At 44.6% G+C, this 19,207-nt stretch overlaps 1 protein-coding gene across 2 annotated transcripts in view; it reads right to left on the bottom strand.

Annotated features, from left to right (window-relative positions):
• Positions 1–1,303: 1,303 nt before the first annotated feature.
• Positions 1,304–19,207, bottom strand: part of LOC148507439 (NXPE family member 3-like) — a 188,502-nt gene continuing 170,598 nt past the window's right edge. For both annotated transcript variants that reach the window (XM_088446148.1, XM_088446150.1), the window contains exon 6: positions 1,304–2,567. In XM_088446148.1, coding sequence (XP_088302274.1) covers positions 2,035–2,567 — 533 coding nt within the window. In that variant the 3' untranslated portion in view covers positions 1,304–2,034. The remainder of the gene's footprint in view (positions 2,568–19,207) is intronic.

Below are 19,207 nucleotides of genomic sequence, written 5' to 3'. Positions count from 1 at the left end.
GCCTGACCCTAACCCTACCAGGGGAGTGCCTAACACTAAGACCCCCCGGGAGTCCCTAAACCTTACCCCCCCTGGGGCTTACAGTTCCCAACACCCGGCTTACCTACGTTCGGTATGCCAGGCATCAGGATTCAGGCGTGGGGCTAATGGTAGATGTGGGGATTTCGACTCTTATCATTAGACCCATGCTGGGATTTCACTGTTGGGAAGCTGGCGTTCGGCATTTCCACCGCAGTCTTCCCGACTACATCCCTCCTGCACAGTTCCTGTTATCAGCTGTAATTCTGTAATACTCATTCATTAGCCAAAACTTTTATCGATTCCCCAACTGCCCTGTGTCAGCATTCTGCCTGCAACCTGTTACTGATCATATGCAAACATTCAGGAGTTAATGGTCACCAGCACATGGATGATGCAGCAGATACTATAAATGAAACACAGCAATGTAAGTGGTTCTAGGTACCAGTTAATTAGCCTGGTGGTGGCAGCAGTACCTGGTGGTAAAGTTGACACTTGCAGTCAGTAAGTATATGGCGGTCAGAAGCTCCAGATTAGAGATCCGCTGTTGTCTTCTTATGATTTTAGAATGAAGTGGTTCATTTTGCCTCTTGTCCCCGTCCTTATAAAAAATAAAACCAAACACTGATTCAGAAGCTCCTGTATCAGCATTTATCACCTGTGTTCAACGTTATGTAAATTCTGCTGCAAATCCCTTCCCTTGTGTACATCCATGTGTTCAAAGGTGCAAGGACTGAGGCACCTTTAGATGCCACCATCAGTTGCACCAACTAAACTTGCATCAGCCCTGTGGCAGGTGGAATTTCTCCCCCCATTTATTGCCTCCTATGTGAGCCTTTGAGCATCTGTGCAGGTGACCACTTTTACCGACACACCCATAAGATGGACCATCTCCTGGTGGGCACTAACACACCTACCTATCACCACCCAGGAATGCCCAGCACATCTTCACTACACTTCTCCCTGCATGTGCCTGCGATTAGAACCGCAACTCTGAATGGACACAATCAGGACGGCATGGTGTGACTTAGGTGAATGGTCAGTAGCAAAAAATCGCTACACTATGTCCAACATCATCTCCAGTATGGCTACAAACCCTCAACTTCGTCCTCCATGTGCCCACCTCTGAGTGTTGTGCCATGTACAGTAAAATGTATTTGTGTACAATGAATAATCTTTTGACTTGTATAATTTATTGTAATTTGATTCATTAGATTTTTTTTTCTATATTTTTTATTTTATAGTATTAAATGTATAATAAAAAGTACATAATAAACTAACATACATAAAAGTTTAGTGACAAAAGATATAAAACTTTTTATCAACAAAAATTTTACTTGAAGCCTCTGAAATAAATATCCCTCAGCAGTGACAGAGGGAATCGGTATGCAATGCCAGCGGCTGTTTAGCCACCGGATCAAATACCAACAGCGGCAGCCCAGTGGGTCAAAATCCCAACACCTCAAGGTAAGTATTCAAACCATCCCCTCTCCCCCTAACCTTAACCTCTCCCCATGGGTGCCTATACCTAACACCCCCTCCCCACACCCTAAACCTAAGTCTCCCAGGGGGGGCTAACCCTAACCTCCTTCTCCTGTGCCTAACCCTAACCCTCCCTTCCCCTAGCTTAACCCTAACCATCCCCGGGAGGTGTTCCTTACCCTAAATTACCCCGGGGTCCCTAAACCTAACCCCCCCCATCCCCGGGCTAAGTGAATACTTACCTGGCAGAGAGGACAATCGGTCCGGCATCCTCAGTGTTCCGGCGTCGAGATTAATATAGGCGTCGGTATTTAGATGCCTATGTTAAATCACTTGCTGGGATTACGCTTTTGGGATTGAGACTGGCGACGTTCTCATAACTACATCCTGTGGCAGGGATGCCAGCCTTTATACTATTTATGTATTACCTAGCTGTATTTCCATAAACCACAACAAAACCAAATACTGTACCAAACAGAAAGACATACAGTACTGTACGATGCAGTTATGGTTGGTTTGTAGCTGAGAAGTGCCTCATTGTGGACATATGTAGGACAACATAAGGTCTACCTCATTCTTGATGACTGGGGGACTTGGGTGAATGTCATCAGGATTATAGTGGCATGATGACATCTGCCAGGCATCCAGGATAGTGACAGTCATTCCCCTGAAGGTTGCCCTCAGTAAAATGTCCAGCTGAAGAGACAACCAGTCAGTTTCATAAACTGACTTAGGACCCGTGTTGGCGGATTTAATTATCACAGTGGTCTGAGGGCTACGGAAAAGTAAAGATGCAACTGCCTGACGGATCCGTTCCAACCGTTCTAGATAGACCATCACAGGGTAGGTGGTGAAGTGGGCCCATAGGTTCAGCATAACAACAGTATCGGGCCCCCCACCAATTTCACCCAAGACAGCCGCCTCATAGCGCAGGTAAGAAACCAAAGTCTTAAAGGTCCTCAGTGGAAGTCCATGAAACCTCCATCGCATGGCCAGGCCAGCATCAGCATCCACTGCTAACAGAGGTCCCATCTGTTTATGGGTACGCAAGTCTATCCTCTTTAGACCTAAGAGGAAAAATAGAATGATTATTGTAACCTGGGCAGAACAGAATTATAAAATTGATCATTAAAATTATTATGGCTAATTTGATTAACTAAATTAGATGTTTTGCTTACAAATTAGAATATGCACAGAGTTGTAGTGCACATAGAGGTACTGGAAAGTAGACTCCACTGCCACCCCCCAAGAACCCCCCACCCCCCCCAACTTTTGAAGAATAAGCAAAATCAGGTAACAGGGTTGGTGAATACTGATTCTAGTGAGTGGCCACACCTCTCTGTATGGTGGCCACACCCCCTATGGTAGCTGTCCGTGTTCCAATAATTGATAGGTCCCTGAAATTGCACTCTCCCAAGGTTTGCCCTACATGGCCCATTTTAACATTTTGCTAGAAGGTCACCCCTGTACATTTGTTTGGTGTAATACTCCTAACCATCATTATAATAATCAGGGTCCTCTTGCACCAACCCTATAGTAAGTGTAATAGATTTGACTGAAAACGTGTGTACACTGACGTCAAAGCCTGCATACAGTATCTCACATTCAAATGCCCTCATGGAACATTGCCCATATACTCTATATTAACACCACATTACAGCTCGGTTACGCCTACTCAGAGTTCGGGCTTCATTACGGATCGCAACTGTAATCACGTTTGCGATTATTCACGCAGTCTAACTGTGATGATATGCTAATCAGTTGCGATCGCTATGTCACCACAGCACTACATAAGGATGCCCACCTTACCTTACACTCATCCGTAATGTTTAGCAAGACTGCAAAACCATCGGTACCATGGAGTACCATTGCAGCCTCATGCACACTTGCACAAGCCCTGACCTTACTCAGGAATTGCTCACCTCATCGCACGCTGTGAGTATGGATACGGTATCGCAGTGGATGATTTGTGTACACCCATGCAATGGCATTGGGATGCAGTGGCACGCCTGCGTTTTGCTGACCACCCCCCATCACCACCCAAAAATGGCACTTCCTGTCAATCACTCTGCGATGGGTCTACGCAGTCACTACGATCGCATTCTAGATCACAGTGGCTAGGTCATGCACGCACACTGCGATGCATAAGTATGCGCAGAGCGCAACAATCAGCCGACTGCGTGCATAATCGCAGTTGCGATCCATAATAAATCAGGCCCTCAGTCATAAGCTGAGATTCCCATTTTCCTGACAACATTTTTTTATCACTTTATACATCACACTGCAGTATGAATGGAGGACAGTTTCAAATAGAGCATCCGTGCTTGATGAAGAGAGTAATCTCGAAATGCATCGTATGGAGGCTCTCGTGAATTTGGGACTTAAGCCAGCATGAAACCACCCTAATTACCAGTTGAAAGGACATTTTTTTATGGGGCTTGTTCTCTCCGTTTCATCAGCTTTTTTATTTGATATTCCAGTAGCAGGCTGGGAAACTCTGAGGGGATGCACTTGTGTTTATTAGGGGTGAGCGGGTTCGGATTTCTGAAATCCGAACCCCCCCGAGCCCCCCCGATCTGAGTCCGATCCGAGTCAGGCTCGACTTTTCCCGCCTGACTCGGATTCTGAAATCGAGGCAAAACGTCATCTTCCCGCCTTCCGAGTCTCGCGGGTTTTGGATCCTATATAAGGTACCCACGTCGGCGCCATTTTCTCACTCGGCTGTGGACAGTGAAGAGGGAGGGTGGGAGTTAGGGCTGTGTAGTGTAGTGTAGTGTAGTGCTGCTGTTGTCCACTACTGCAAAGTCCATAGGGGCTGGCTGTGTTGTGCTGTGCTGCTGTTGTTAATAGGGGCTGTGTCCACTACTTCAAAGTCCATAGGGGCTGGCTGGACTGTGTTGTGCAGTCAGTTCTCCATAGGGGCTGTGTCCACTCCAAAGTCCTGTGCAGTGTCCCAGTCCTAAAGGAGTGCTGTAGTGTTGTCCAGGGGGTGCTCTGTCCATCAGGGGTGCTCCCCCCAAGTGCTAAAAAATTAATATATTTTCTGTGTTTGTGAATTGTGTGCGCAGTAGCCGCACGTGCATCAACAAAGTAGTGCCAAGCGTGCGCCTGTGTCATAAGAAAAGGGCCGGCTGGCTTGACCGTTAAGGGTGCTGTAACCCCCGAAAGTACACTCCAGTCCAAACCAAAAAAAAAAAATTATTTTCTGTGTTTGTGAATTGTGTGCGCAGTAGCCGCACGTGCATCAACAAAGTAGTGCCAAGCGTGCGCCTGTGTCATAAGTAAAGGGCCGGCTGGCTTGACCGTTAAGGGTGCTGTAACCCCCGAAAGTACACTCCAGTCCAAACCAAAAAAAAAATTATTTTCTGTGTTTGTGAATTGTGTGCGCAGTAGCCGCACGTGCATCAACAAAGTAGTGCCAAGCGTGCGCCTGTGTCATAAGTAAAGGGCCGGCTGGCTTGACCGTTAAGGGTGCTGTAACCCCCGAAAGTACACTCCAGTCCAAACCAAAAAAAAAATTATTTTCTGTGTTTGTGAATTGTGTGCGCAGTAGCCGCACGTGCATCAACAAAGTAGTGCCAAGCGTGCGCCTGTGTCATAAGTAAAGGGCCGGCTGGCTTGACCGTTAAGGGTGCTGTAACCCCCGAAAGTACACTCCAGTCCAAACCTAAAAAAAAATTATTTTCTGTGTTTGTGAATTGTGTGCGCAGTAGCCGCACGTGCATCAACAAAGTAGTGCCAAGCGTGCGCCTGTGTCATAAGTAAAGGGCCGGCTGGCTTGACCGTTAAAGGGTGCTGTAACCCCCGAAAGTACACTCCAGTCCAAACCAAAAAAAAAATTATTTTCTGTGTTTGTGAATTGTGTGCGCAGTAGCCGCACGTGCATCAACAAAGTAGTGCCAAGCGTGCGCCTGTGTCATAAGTAAAGGGCCGGCTGGCTTGACCGTTAAGGGTGCTGTAACCCCCGAAAGTACACTCCAGTCCAAACCAAAAAAAAAATTATTTTCTGTGTTTGTGAATTGTGTGCGCAGTAGCCGCACGTGCATCAACAAAGTAGTGCCAAGCGTGCGCCTGTGTCATAAGTAAAGGGCCGGCTGGCTTGACCGTTAAGGGTGCTGTAACCCCCGAAAGTACACTCCAGTCCAAACCTAAAAAAAAATTATTTTCTGTGTTTGTGAATTGTGTGCGCAGTAGCCGCACGTGCATCAACAAAGTAGTGCCAAGCGTGCGCCTGTGTCATAAGTAAAGGGCTGGCTGGCTTGACCGTTAAAGGGTGCTGTAACCCCCGAAAGTACACTCCAGTCCAAACCAAAAAAAAATTATTTTCTGTGTTTGTGAATTGTGTGCGCAGTAGCCGCACGTGCATCAACAAAGTAGTGCCAAGCGTGCGCCTGTGTCATAAGTAAAGGGCCGGCTGGCTTGACCGTTAAGGGTGCTGTAACCCCCGAAAGTACACTCCAGTCCAAACCAAAAAAAAAATTATTTTCTGTGTTTGTGAATTGTGTGCGCAGTAGCCGCACGTGCATCAACAAAGTAGTGCCAAGCGTGCGCCTGTGTCATAAGTAAAGGGCCGGCTGGCTTGACCGTTAAGGGTGCTGTAACCCCCGAAAGTACACTCCAGTCCAAACCAAAAAAAAAATTATTTTCTGTGTTTGTGAATTGTGTGCACTGTGGCTGCACGTGCATCAACAAAGGAGCAGCGCCAAGCGTGCGCCTGTGTCCCATAAGTAAAGAGCCGGCTGGCTCATTTCTTAAAGGGTGGTGTAACCCACAAAGTGCACTACTCTCCAGCAAAAATAAAATAATATTTTCTGTGTTTGTGTGCGCTTTAGCCGCACGTATATATATCAATATAACATAAATGGAGGACCAAACTTTCTCCGATAAAAATAAAATAGGGAAAGATCAAGAACCTCTTCCTCCTAGTGCTGTTGCTGCTGCTGGGAGTTGTTCATCATCCCAGAGAGGAAGTAGGAACATCACTACTTTTACTAAACAATTGACCCTCCAACAGTCCCTAGCGATGAGGATGAAGTACGACAGCAGTCATCCTGAAGCAAAACGTATAACTGAGGCCTTGACTGCTATGTTAGTGTTAGACGTGCGTCCGGTATCCGACATTAGTGCAGTGGGATTTAGACAATTGATGGAGGTAGTGTGTCCTCGGTTCCAAATCCCGTCTAGATTCCACCTGCATCCTCAAAGCAGCAGCGACAAGCGTGCGTCTGTCTGTTAAAGGGTGGTGACACCCTCAAAGTGTTCTACACAAACAATTAAAATATTGTTCTTTTTTTTTTGGTCTTTGTGAAATGTGTGGGCTGTAGCCTCACCTGCATCCTTAAAGCAGCAGCGACAAGCGTGCGTCTGTCTGTTAAAGGGTGGTGACACCCTCAAAGTGTGCTACACAAACAATTAAAATATTGTTATTTTTTCTGTCTTTGTGAATTGTGTGGGCTGTAGCCGCACCTGCATCCTTAAAGCAGCAGCGACAAGCGTGCGTCTGTCTGTTAAAGGGTGGTGTAACTCTCAAAGTGTTCCAAAAAAAAAACAACTATTTTTTTAATGTGTTTGTGACTTGTGTGCGATGTAGCCACACTTGCATCCTTAAAGCAGCAGCGACAAGCGTGCGTCTGTCTGTTAAAGGGTGGTGTAACTCTCAAAGTGTTCCAAAAAATAAAAAACTATTTTTTTAATGTGTTTGTGACTTGTGTGCGATGTAGCCACACTTGCATCCTCAAAGCAGCAGCGACAAGCGTGCGTCTGTCTGTTAAAGGGTGGTGACACCCTCAAAGTGTGCTACAGAAACAATTAAAATATTGTTCTTTTTTTTTCTGTCTATGTGAATTGTGTGGGCTGTAGCCGCACCTGCATCCTTAAAGCAGCAGCGACAAGCGTGCGTCTGTCTGTTAAAGGGTGATGACACCTCAAAGTGTTCTACACAAACAATTAAAATATTCTTCTTCTTTTTTCTGTCTTTGTGAATTGTGTGGGCTGTAGCCGCACTTGCATCCTCAAAGCAGCAGCGACAAGCGTGCGTCTGTCTGTTAAAGGGTGGTGTAACCCTCAAAGTGTGCTCCACAAACAATAAAAATATTCTTTTTTTTTTTCTGTCTTTGTGAATTGTGTGGGCTGTAGCCGCACTTGAATCCTCAAAGCAGCAGCGACAAGCGTGCGTCTGTCTGTTAAAGGATTACATCGGTGACAGCATCCAAGTAGGCATGTCAGACAGTCCGTACCTGTACTGGCAGGAAAAAGAAGCAATTTGGAGGTCCCTGTACAAACTGGCTCTATTTTACCTGAGTTGCCCCCCCTCCAGTGTGTACTCCGAAAGAGTGTTTAGTGCAGCCGGGAACCTTGTCAGCGAAAGGCGTAGGAGGTTGCTTCCACAAAATGTGGAGAAGATGATGTTCATAAAATGAATTATCAACTCTTCCAGGGAGACCAGCCTCCAGAACGTACAGAGGGACCTGTGGTTCCAGCAGGGACGAATTAATACTCTGTGAGGATGAGGATGTACACACTGAAGAGGGTGAGGAATCGGTGGATGAGGAGGATGAGGATGACATCTTGCCTCCGTAGAGCCAGTTTGTGCAGGGACACATTAATTGCCAGCTTGTTTTGTGGGGGCCCAAACGAACCAATCATTTCAGCCACAGTTGTGTGGCAGACCCTGGCGCTGAAATGATTGATTTGTTAAAGTGTGCATGTCCTGTTTATACAACATAAGGGTGGGTGGGAGGGCCCAAGGACAATTCCATCTTGCACTTCTTTTTTTTCTTTGCATTATGTACAGTTTGGGGCCTAGTTTTTCTAACTGCCATCCTGTCTGCCACTGCAGTGTCACTCCTAGATGGGTCACGTGTTTGTGCCGCCCACTCGTGTCGCTTAGCATAGTCATCCAGCTACCTCGGTGCAACCTTTTGGACATGAAAACACTATTGTGAGGTGTGAGGTGTTCAGAATAGACTGGAAATGAGTGGAAATTAAGGTTATTGAGGTTAATAATAGCATAGGAGCAGAGAAACCAACAAATTCTGTGATTTTAGCTGTTTTTATGCTTTTTTTAAAAAAAATACAGATCCAAAACACAAAACCCAGAACCCAAAACACGGAAGGGTGGTTTTGGCAAAACCAATCCAGATCCAAAACACGAAGAAAGATCCAGATCCAAAACCAAAACACAAAACACGAAAAGTGGCCGGTGCACACCCCTAGTGTTTATGTGACTATTCATTTAGATACATTGCACATGCAACTTGTTATGTTTCTTGAAGAACTAAGGCCCTCATTCAGAGCCGTACGCTCTGAGCAGAGCGCACGCTTTGAGCAGAGCGCACGCTCTGAATGAGGGCCGGCCTCCATGAAAATGGAGCGTCCTCCTGGACGCTCGTATAGCTGTGGGTCACCACCCACAGGCTATACGAGCGTGCATTTTGATGGCCGCGATGGTCGTGACCATTGCGACCATCGAAACTGCGAGCCAGAGCCTGCGGTTGAGGTTTTCAACTGCAAGCTCCGGAGTGATTTTGGCTCTATCAGAGCCAAAATCACTCCCACTAAGTGGGCCGGCTTCTGATGGGAGGCGTTCCCGTGGGAACGCCCCCGTCAGGGTGGCACGCCTACCAAAGGGGGTGTGCTGTCAATCAACATCGACAGCACGCCCCCTTTGATCAGACACAACAAGCGAAGGACTTTCCTTCGCTCATCGCGTCTGGCGCATGCGCACGACGGAGCTCCCTCCATCGTGCGCATGCTCAGTCCAGAACATCGACCCACTTGCGAGCGGACAGCCGCTCGCGAGTGGGTCTGAATCAGGCCCTAAGAGCTGATTATGTACCTGAACCACAATGTGACTGGTTTCTTAGCTTTAGGTAACAGGTTGGTAGGGAGATGTACTAAGCATTGGATAGACATAAAGGGCCTGATTCAGACCTGGACGCCCGCTAGCAAAAAGGGGCCGGATATTAAAATGAAGCACTTGCACTGCATCGCGTGTAGATGCCCACTAAGTATTAGCAGGCGGTGGCAACATGGGCTCGCACCTGTATAAAGCTGCCCCTTTGCCATTCGCAACACACGGCAGTTGTAGGATTAATTGGGAACATCGAGGGCCATCGGAAATGCTTGTGGCGTTTGTGGTAGCCTTTCCTTACCGCAAGCACTGCGATCAGTTCAGGCTAAAATACACCCCAGTCACGTGTGTAATGACGCTACTTTGCTAATTATGCACACCCATTAAACACCGTTCTGATGGTCAGGCGTTCACCCACATCCACTCCCCCATTCACAAGCACCTTCCCCTGTTACCACCCACAACTGGCACTATCTGTCACTCAAAATAGCGGCCCATCTGCGGGCTACAGGCGAGCACTTTCCCATCGCACTGACTTATTTGCGCAAGCGCACTGCGACTTATATGCATGTGCAGATTGTGACATATCACTCAATGCGAGTGAGCGCAGCATAGCGACCGGGTGTGAATCAGGACCAAACAGTCAGCTCCTAACTGTCACTTTACAGTCTGTGTTTGAAAAATTAGTTTGGAGCAGATTGGTTGGTAGTTTATCACTCTCCATTTTAACTCTCTTCAAATCTTAATACTTCTACCCCCAGGTTCCTTCGTGGTACCCTCTATTTACACATCACATTGAGGAGTAATTGTGAGTGATCCCTTTAATATGTGGGTATAATGTACTTTCCTCCATAGAGCTCACAATCATTGGGCAAAAAGGCATCCTAATAAACTACAGGCCAGTGCCGTCAAACTAATTATGTGCACATGTCGTTTATAATCCTTCAATGCCCAGGTGAAAGGAGAAAGGCAAGGTGAACCTGATAATTGTTATAGCTGCCCAGTGCCCACCTTTCACCATATTTATTTAATTATTTATTAACAGTTTCTTATATAGCGCAGTATATTCCGTTGCGCTTTACAAATGGAAACATTGATAGAACAAAACAGGGTAATAACAGACAGACATAGAGGTAAGAGGGCCCTGCTTGCAAGCTTACAATCTATAGGGAAATAGGCATTGATACACAAGGATAGGTGCTATATATATTGCAATTTGGTCAGGCCAGAATGCAGAGTTTCTTGGTGGGCTGCATGATCCAGTCACACAGGAATGTCGGCAAAATGTCAGGAGTATGTGAAAGAAAGACAATATGTGAGGTTATGTGTGGACTGTGAGAGGGGATGTGATAAGACATGGAAGCTATGAAGGTTATGTGGTCGGTTCTGGAATCTGATAAGCTTGTCTGAAGAGGTGAGTTTTCAGGGAACGCTTGAAGGATTGAAGAGTAGAGGTAAGTCTTATTGTGTGTGGTAAGGCATTCCATAGAGTGGGTGCAGCCCGAAGAAAGTCCTGTAATCGTAAATGGGAGCAAGTAATGCGCGGGGATGAGAGACGCAGATCTTGTGCTGAGCGGAGAGGTCGGGTTGGGAGATATTTTGAGATGAGTGAAGAGATGTATGTTGGTGTAATTCGGTTAATGGCCTTATGTGTAAGTAACAGTATTTTGTATTGAATACGGTAGAAAACCGGCAACCAATGGAGGGACTGACAGAGCAGGGCAGCAGACGATGAACGTTTGGCAAGGAAGATAAGCCTTGCAGCTGCATTCATAATGGATTGTAATGGTGATAACCTGTTTTTGGGAAGACCAGTAAGGAGACTATTGCAATAGTCAATGCGGGAAATAATGAGTGCATGGATTAGAGTTTTTGCAGTGTCTTGTGTGAGATATGGTCGAATTTTGTATATGTTTTTTAGATGTATGTAACATGATTTTGAGACAGATTGAATGTGGGGAACAAAGGATAGTTCAGAATCAAGGATGACACCAAGGCAGCGAGCTTGTGGGGTGGGGTGGATTGTTGAGTTATCAACAGTGATAAAGAGATCAGATTGGTAACTGTTATTGGCCGGTGGAAATATAATTAATTCTGTTTTAGAAATATTAAGTTTCAGGTAGCGAGATGACATCCAAGATGAAATGGCAGAAATACATTCAGTGACACGGACGAATACAAATGGTGATAAATCTGGAGAGGATAGGTAGATTTGAGTATCATCCACATACAGATGGTACTGAAATCCAAAAGAGCGGATTAGTTTGCCAAGAGAGGTGGTATAGATTGAGAATAGCAAAGGACCTAAGACAGAGCCTTGCGGTACTCCAACTGATAGAGGTAGCGAAGAGGAGGCAGAATCAGAAAAATGAACAGAAAAAGAGCGATCAGATAGGTAGGAAGAGAACCAAGAAAGGGCTGTGTCCTTAAGACCTAGGGATTGTAATGTTTGTACGAGAAGAGAGTGGTCAACAGTGTCAAAAGCTGCAGAGAGATCTAGAAGAATTAGAAGTGAGTAATGGCCATTAGCCTTTGCAGTGACCAAATCATTTACTACCTTAGTCAGTGCTGTCTCTGTGGAGTGCTGGGAATGGAAGCCAGACTGAAGTGGGTCCAATAAGTTGTGGGTGTTAAGAAAGTGTGTGAGGCGGGTGTAGACAAGTCTTTCCAGTAGCTTGGAGGGGCATGGGAGCTGGGAGATAGGACGGTAATTAGAGAGAGTGTTAAGGTCAGAATTTTGTTTTTTCAGAATGGGAGTAATCACTGCATGCTTGAACAGTGATGGAAAGATGCCAGTAGAAAGAGAGAGATTACAGATTTTAGTTAGGGTTGGGATGAGCACAGGAGACAGAGCTTTACTAATTTGTGAGGGTATAGGATCTAGAGGAGAGGTAATAGAGTAGGAGGATGAGAAGAGTGTAGATACTTCATCTTCATTTGTGGGGTCAAATGAAGAGAATGTGCCAGAGGGTTCAGGTAGGGAATTGAGTAGGTCAATAGCTGAGGAAGAGAATAACATTTCATTTCGGATATTATCAATCTTGTCCTTGAAATAGGAAGCAAGATCTTGTGCACAGATAGTAGCAGGTGGCTTGGGTGAGGGAGGGGTAAGAAGCAGTTTAAATGTATTAAAAAGTCGCTTGGGGTTAGAGGCTTGAGCAGAGATAAGAGATTGGAAATATATTTGCTTGGCAGTGTCCAGAGCAGTACGATAAGAGTTGTAGATAGACTTATATGTGAGGAAGTCACTTGGAGTGCGAGACTTTCGCCACTGACGTTAGAGTTTTTGTAGATGCCTTGTTAAGTTAGAATGCCACGGTTGACGTCTGAGTCTACGTGGAGTGTGATGGGTAGCTGGAGCTACTTCATCGAGGGCTTTTACTAGAATCTGGTTTAGGTGTGATGCAGCAGTCTCAGGAGAAGTGAGTGCAGAAATTGGTGAGAGTCGTTGTTGTAGAGAGGTAGATAGTTATTGAAAGTTAATCACATTAATATTTCTGCGGGTTTTAGGAGGTTTGGTTGATTTCACTGATATTGAGGTTGATGTAATGGAGGAAAGTGTGCAGGTGATAAGATTGTGATCTGAGAGAGGGAAAGGAGCATTAGTGAAATCAGAAACTGAGCATAATCTGGTAAATACAAGATCAAGGCAGTGGCCCTCCTTATGAGTAGAGGAGTCAGTCCATTTGGAGAGGCCAAGAGAGGAGGTTAGAGAGAGTAGTTTGGAGGCATGAGGAGATTGTGGACTGTCAATGGGGATATTGAAATCACCCATAATGATGGTGGAGATGTCTGAGGATAGGAAGTGAGGGAGCCAGGCTGAAAAATGTTCCAGAAATTGTTGCGGTGGCCCAGGCGGGCGATAGATAACAGCAACTCGCAGAGAGAAAGGGGTGAAAGTCCTGATAGAATGTACTTCAAATGATGTAAATGTGAGTGAAGGTACCTGTTGGAGAACTGTGAATGTGAAAGATTGGGAGAGTAATATTCCTACCCCACCTTCTTTACAATTGCTAGGCCTGGATGTGTGTGAGAAGTGTAGGTTACCATGTGAAAGTGCAGCAGGGGAGACAGTGTCTGATTGTGTAAGCCAAGTTTCTGTTATTGCCAGAAGGTTGAGGTTAGTTGAAATAAAGAGGTCAAGGATGGATGTTAGTTTGTTGCAGACAGAGCGTGCATTCCATAAGGCACATTTTAGTGAATTGGATGGTGAAGGGAGGCACGCAATGTTTATGAGGTTAGCTGGATGTATAGTTTGTTGTGGGTGTGGCATGTGGGTTGGGCCTGGATTTGGAGATATGTCACCAGCTAATAGAAGCAACAGGAGCGAGATATAAATATATTTGTTGGATTTGTCTGAATGTTTGTTATGGCGAGAGATTGTGGTTGTTATTGTCAATGTGTTTAGATAAGTTAAAAGCTCATATGTGTTTGTAAGAGTAGAGGAAAGTAATGAGGCAGCAATATGTACAGAAGGATGAGCTGCAGGGAGAGTAAAGGATGTAGTAGTCTTAGAGATGATTCCATGGAGTGAGATCATTAATAGAAGTTTCTGATACATTTTTGCAATACATTCATAAATGTACAACACACAAACTACTGGTAAGGAATGATATTGTAATTACCTTGTCGTAGATGTTTGTTCAACTGTTTTTTTTAACTGTTATATAATTACACTTTGTGTTATAACACACTTAGTGCTTATAATACACGACTGCCATCGTCATCCACGGCTGCCTCTATACTGATTCTAAACTTAAAGAAAGTCTGATTGAGACATGCTACAGCTGAGCACAAATGCTAACTAATCAATGAAGAAATTTGGCACTGGGTTTGTGTAAACACAAACAGTATCCTACCATAAACTAGGCATCACTGAACAACATCCCCCACCCAGGTAATACAAAATACAATCAAGTCATTACATCTAAATCTTTGCTAACACAAATAAATTCCATTATGCAGAAATGTAAGAACAATATGTTGCTTGCTAGATGGAAATGGGTAACATACTTTTTAAAATCCAAACAGCTGATCTGAGTGATTGCAAAGCACTAGTTAGACTATGCAGCTTGTAGAATGGGTAACATACCTTGTACCCTTTCTCCTGCCAGAGAATTCCCAATCAGGCACAACATCCTAGTGCTGGTACTTTACAGTAGGCATAGCTTAGAATTTGTACCTACTATACTGTAGATCACAGGACATGATAGTCCTTGTCTGTTGGTTTTTGCCCACCGGTGCATACTTCATGTGTTTTGCTTCAGCTTCATATGCAGCATATATAGTATAGTATATTGCTGGAAGCGATCCCCCGCCAGTCTCCTACAGGTCTCTGCTATAGCGCCCATACTGACCATAGATATATATAATCCAGGAATCCGACACTCACTGATCCAAACAATTACTTTATCCCGTTGCCAGCAAAAGTGTGTGAAATGCTGACGTGCTGTAACTATAGAGTGATATATGAGCGGCATTCAGAGGTTTCAATTATACACACAACAACTGTCTTCCTGTGGTCAAAGTTTCAATGTCAGAGTATTGAAACAGTGAACAAAGGAAGACAATTGTTGTGTGTATAATTGAAACCTCTGAGTGCCGCTCATACATCACTATGTATATATTATAAGGGCACAGTCGTGCCCTTATAATAAGGCTGCATCTAAAAAACGGCATTTCTCCCAGAGAATATTCTGGAGGGGGGCATGGTATTTAAGGGGCTATACCTCAAAAGCTGTTGTAGGTACCGAGCTGAAATTCAGCACGGGTTGGTAGAACTGTCACTTAGTCCTGCATGCCAAATTTAAAAAACATAAAAAATGAGGATTTGGGAGTAATCTAAATTTCCAACTGTCACTTATTTCTGACATTCTCAATGAAGCGGCCATTAGTTGCAGTGGGACCCAGGGAGGTAGCAAGCGTCAGCTGCAGCCGGGACCCAGGGATGGTAGCGGCCCTTAGTGGCAGCGATGCGGGTGGCAGCACACAGGTGCAGGCTCAGATCTGAAAAATCTGTGCTACCTGCTTCTGTGTTTAAAAAAAATGGCATTGCATGCCCCCCGAAAACAACCAGCACTGGGCTTTCGAGACCCAGTACTGGTTGTGTTAAATAGAGGGGACAAATGACCTAGGGGTCCCCTGTATTAATCACAAGCAGTGCCAGGATAGTTAGAACCAGCCCTGGTTGCCAAAATACGGGGGAAAAATGATGTAGGGGTCCCCCGTATTAAGCGCAACCAGCACGGAGCTCTGAGCTGGCCCTGGCTCTGGAAATACAGGGGAAAAATGTGTAATATCCCCCTGTATTTACCAAAACCAGCACTGGACTCTTTCTAGCTGGGGGGTGATTCCATAGCCAGTGAAGCCCTTTCACCGGGCCCTTCAGCCAAAGCATCACCCCTGACTGCTAGTCAGCCCAGGCCAGGGATCCCTGGAGAGGCCAGGGTTCCCCTCTCCAGGGCACCCTAGGCCCAGGCTGATAGCCCAGGGCTATCCCCAGCACCCCTGGGCAGTGGGTGTCAGGTTGATTATGTAGTGTGGTGCATATGAAAAAATAAAAATTGTCTTTTGCAGTAGTACCACAGGTCCCAGCAGGCATCCCTGCAAACTGGTACTTGGAGAACCATAGGTACCAGCAGGTGGGGCATTAAGGGCTCACTGGTACCTATAGTACCCCTGCAAAAGAACCATTAAATTAAAACAGAGACAGTTTGTTTTAATATTTAATTTTTCTGTATATAAGTATAAGTATATTGTAATGAAAAATTGATAACATTAAAATGTAACCTTTAATGATTATGTTTAAAAAAATGGGGTTGAAATAACCAGACTAGGTTATAATGATGGACTAGTCTGCCCCTTGGTGAGGAAAACATACAAAAATTTTTTTTTTTTAAACTGTTTCTGTTGTATCAACATTGAGAACGAATAAAAGTGTTAGATAAATGTCAAATGAATAGATCAAAATATCAAATAAATAGATCTAAATATCAAATGAATATATCTAAACACCAAAACAATTAAATTAAAACAAATAGAAGTGTTAGATAGATGTCAAATGAATAAATCTAAACACCAAAACAATTAATTGGACGGCATATAAATAAAGTGAAAAAATCTATACACATTGGTATTTCACTGCTCAAGGATTAATCACTCCGTGTATATCAGTCTCAGGAGTACTGAGAGTACTTTAACTTGATAAGGGTATAATACCCAAGTTACTCCCAGTATTCTATATCTAGTACGTATAATGCATACACAGGAATTCCAAATAATATTAGTAATAGAAAAAATATCCTACATATATATGTATATTTTGTGTATAAATTAAATCATATGGTGCATATTGTTTTTTTGTCAAAACTAGTTGTATCATTCACAAATGTGTTAGAAAAACACTAAATAGAAAGCATGAAAACAATGTATCAATATCAAATGGCTACAATATGATATAGGCTGCTGTGAATTGTTGTCCGTGCAAGGTGTGCTATAAGACAATCAATGTGCTTGACTAGTATAGATACTGTAGTACGGCACTATGCAACCTCCGTCCCCTCTGCTGTCTAGTGTCATTCCAAAGTGGACACCAGATGAGAGAGAGACTCCGGTGATGCAGATAGAAAGAAAGTTAAAGATAAGTGTGAGAGGTCCAGTGCAAGGTGTTAGATGGTCTCTGTTACCGGAGGCATTGCAGAGGCCAAATGCGCCGCGGGGGTGTCACACCTATAGAAGGAAGATATCTGTGTCGTAATGGCTGAATGGAGATCTCCTCGGCAGTGAGAAGTAGTGCCCCTAAGTATTGGTGCAGGGGCTCGTGGTAGTATGCGTGTTTCGCCTCAGCTAGTTCACCTACAACACGCAATGTGGTGTTTTAGTACATATTTATTATATTGATAGAGTTGCTGCCTTTTTTCAATGTATGTTTTAGATGGTCTGTTTTTGTTCTATGTATTTGCAGTGCACTATATGCTGCTATTTGTATTCACATAGGAATTGTCTCTATGAGACTGTGTATATGTTGCCAAAACCAGAAGTGCGGAATCTGGTGCACAGGCAGGCTGGCATGATCTGAGAACAGGGGATGGGGGGAAGTTTTAAACACACTGTATCTATTTAAACATGTTTGAGGAAGGGGTGTCAGCCCCAAAATGTTGACTCATCTGTTGCACTAAATAAATACCTCTGGTGAGGGTTCTTACATTACAAGCCTCTGAGTGCTGCCTATACTTGTGGACTAAGGCCCTCATTCAGAGCCACTCGCTATTTGCGGTCGTTCGTTCTAAAACAAGGGGTGGCTATTCAAATGAACCGTTCACTGTTTGCGGTCTGTTCAAGCCTCTAGGTCTGAACGAGCGAACAAAACTTGCGTTCGTTTTTTGGAAAAATACGCCCCCTGGCCGCTCGCATCCTACGTCATGTCCGCTATTTATTAGATTAATCGAGTACATCGACCAGGGTATGAACTGCTCGCTATTCTTGGGGTTGGTTTTTGCTACCACAATTTTGCGAGCAGTTCTGGCTATAAAAGAACCCAGTGACGTGGTCAATGACGCTGCTGTTTTAAATATGCACACCCATAAAACGCCCGTTTTGACCTTTAAGCACGCCTGCAATCGGATCTCCACTCCCCGTTTTCAAGCACCTTCCCCTGTTACCACCCACATACGCCTCATCCTGTCACTCAAATTATCAGGCATTCGCTATTTTGCGAACACATGAATTTCGGCCGCACTGAGTGGTTCGCGCATGCGTATAACGATCCGTACGCATGCGCAGTTGGGCAAACATCGCTCGGAGCGAACGAGCAGCCACTTGCGTTCAGCTCTGAATCAGGGCCAATATGAACTAGGGGTACTGGCCCCACGAGGAGGGCACCAGAACAAGGTGGGTGATCAGCCCTGTGCTTACAGAGTGCTGGAGGAGCGCTTGCTTTATATATATATATATATATATATATATATATATATATAATATATCCACGAATGCGGCACACTCCTTCCCATACAGTTCAAAACGCAGCGGTGCCTGCTAGCATATGTATGTACAGATCCAAAAGGCGGCACTCAACGGGCTTTCAATAAGGACATTACTACAACTCCTTTTGCAACGTTTCGGGCTTTATTGCCCTTCATCAGGCTGCATACACATCAATACAGACTTTGTGTAAAAAACTCACCTTAAATACCTGCTGTTCCTCTTCGGTCTGCTCCAGGTCCCGCTGGCCACTCGCCGTCCCGCGTGCAGTACTTCCGGTAAGAGCCGGAAACACCTCAGCACATCAGTGACGCGGCTGTCACCATGGAAACCCGGGGCCTGCCGAGAGAGACAACATAACATACACCACGTGAAAATAAACAAAAACATATGAATACACTAACAAACACAGATATACAATTAAAAACGGAGATCAGTGCTTAAACTATCAAAATGCGGCATACTTTGGAATATAACACATAGTCATTCGTAAATGCATTATCAATAAACTAAGAGACTTATGATTACTTCACTTGTAGAAATAGAAATCATCTACACCCGAAGAACAACAGAAGGCATAGAAAAGGGTCTCTAGCAAAAAATGGAGTCAGCTAGGGAATTGACTTTAGTGAAACAAAGAATTTTAGAATATATGAATAAGAACAAGTCTCAACTACAGGGAGACCGAGGCAAGTGTGAACTGGATAAACTACAACAGCAGGTGGAGACCTACAAAAAGGAATTAATATCTTTTAAAAAGCAGAAATTTGAAGTAGTGAATAAAGATTATGAGGAGAGGAGAGTTTATCGCTGGCTGTCAGGAGGCACAGAAGTGAAAACACGTTATATACAACAAAGGCACTTCCGTGGCCATAG

The sequence above is a fragment of the Taudactylus pleione genome, unplaced genomic scaffold, assembly GCF_031769625.1.
Source record: "Taudactylus pleione unplaced genomic scaffold, aTauple2 ptg000393l, whole genome shotgun sequence".
Classification (NCBI taxonomy): Eukaryota; Metazoa; Chordata; class Amphibia; order Anura; family Myobatrachidae; genus Taudactylus; species Taudactylus pleione.
The sequence above is the reverse complement of the archived record's forward strand: the minus strand, read 5'-3'. Positions and strand labels throughout refer to the sequence as shown.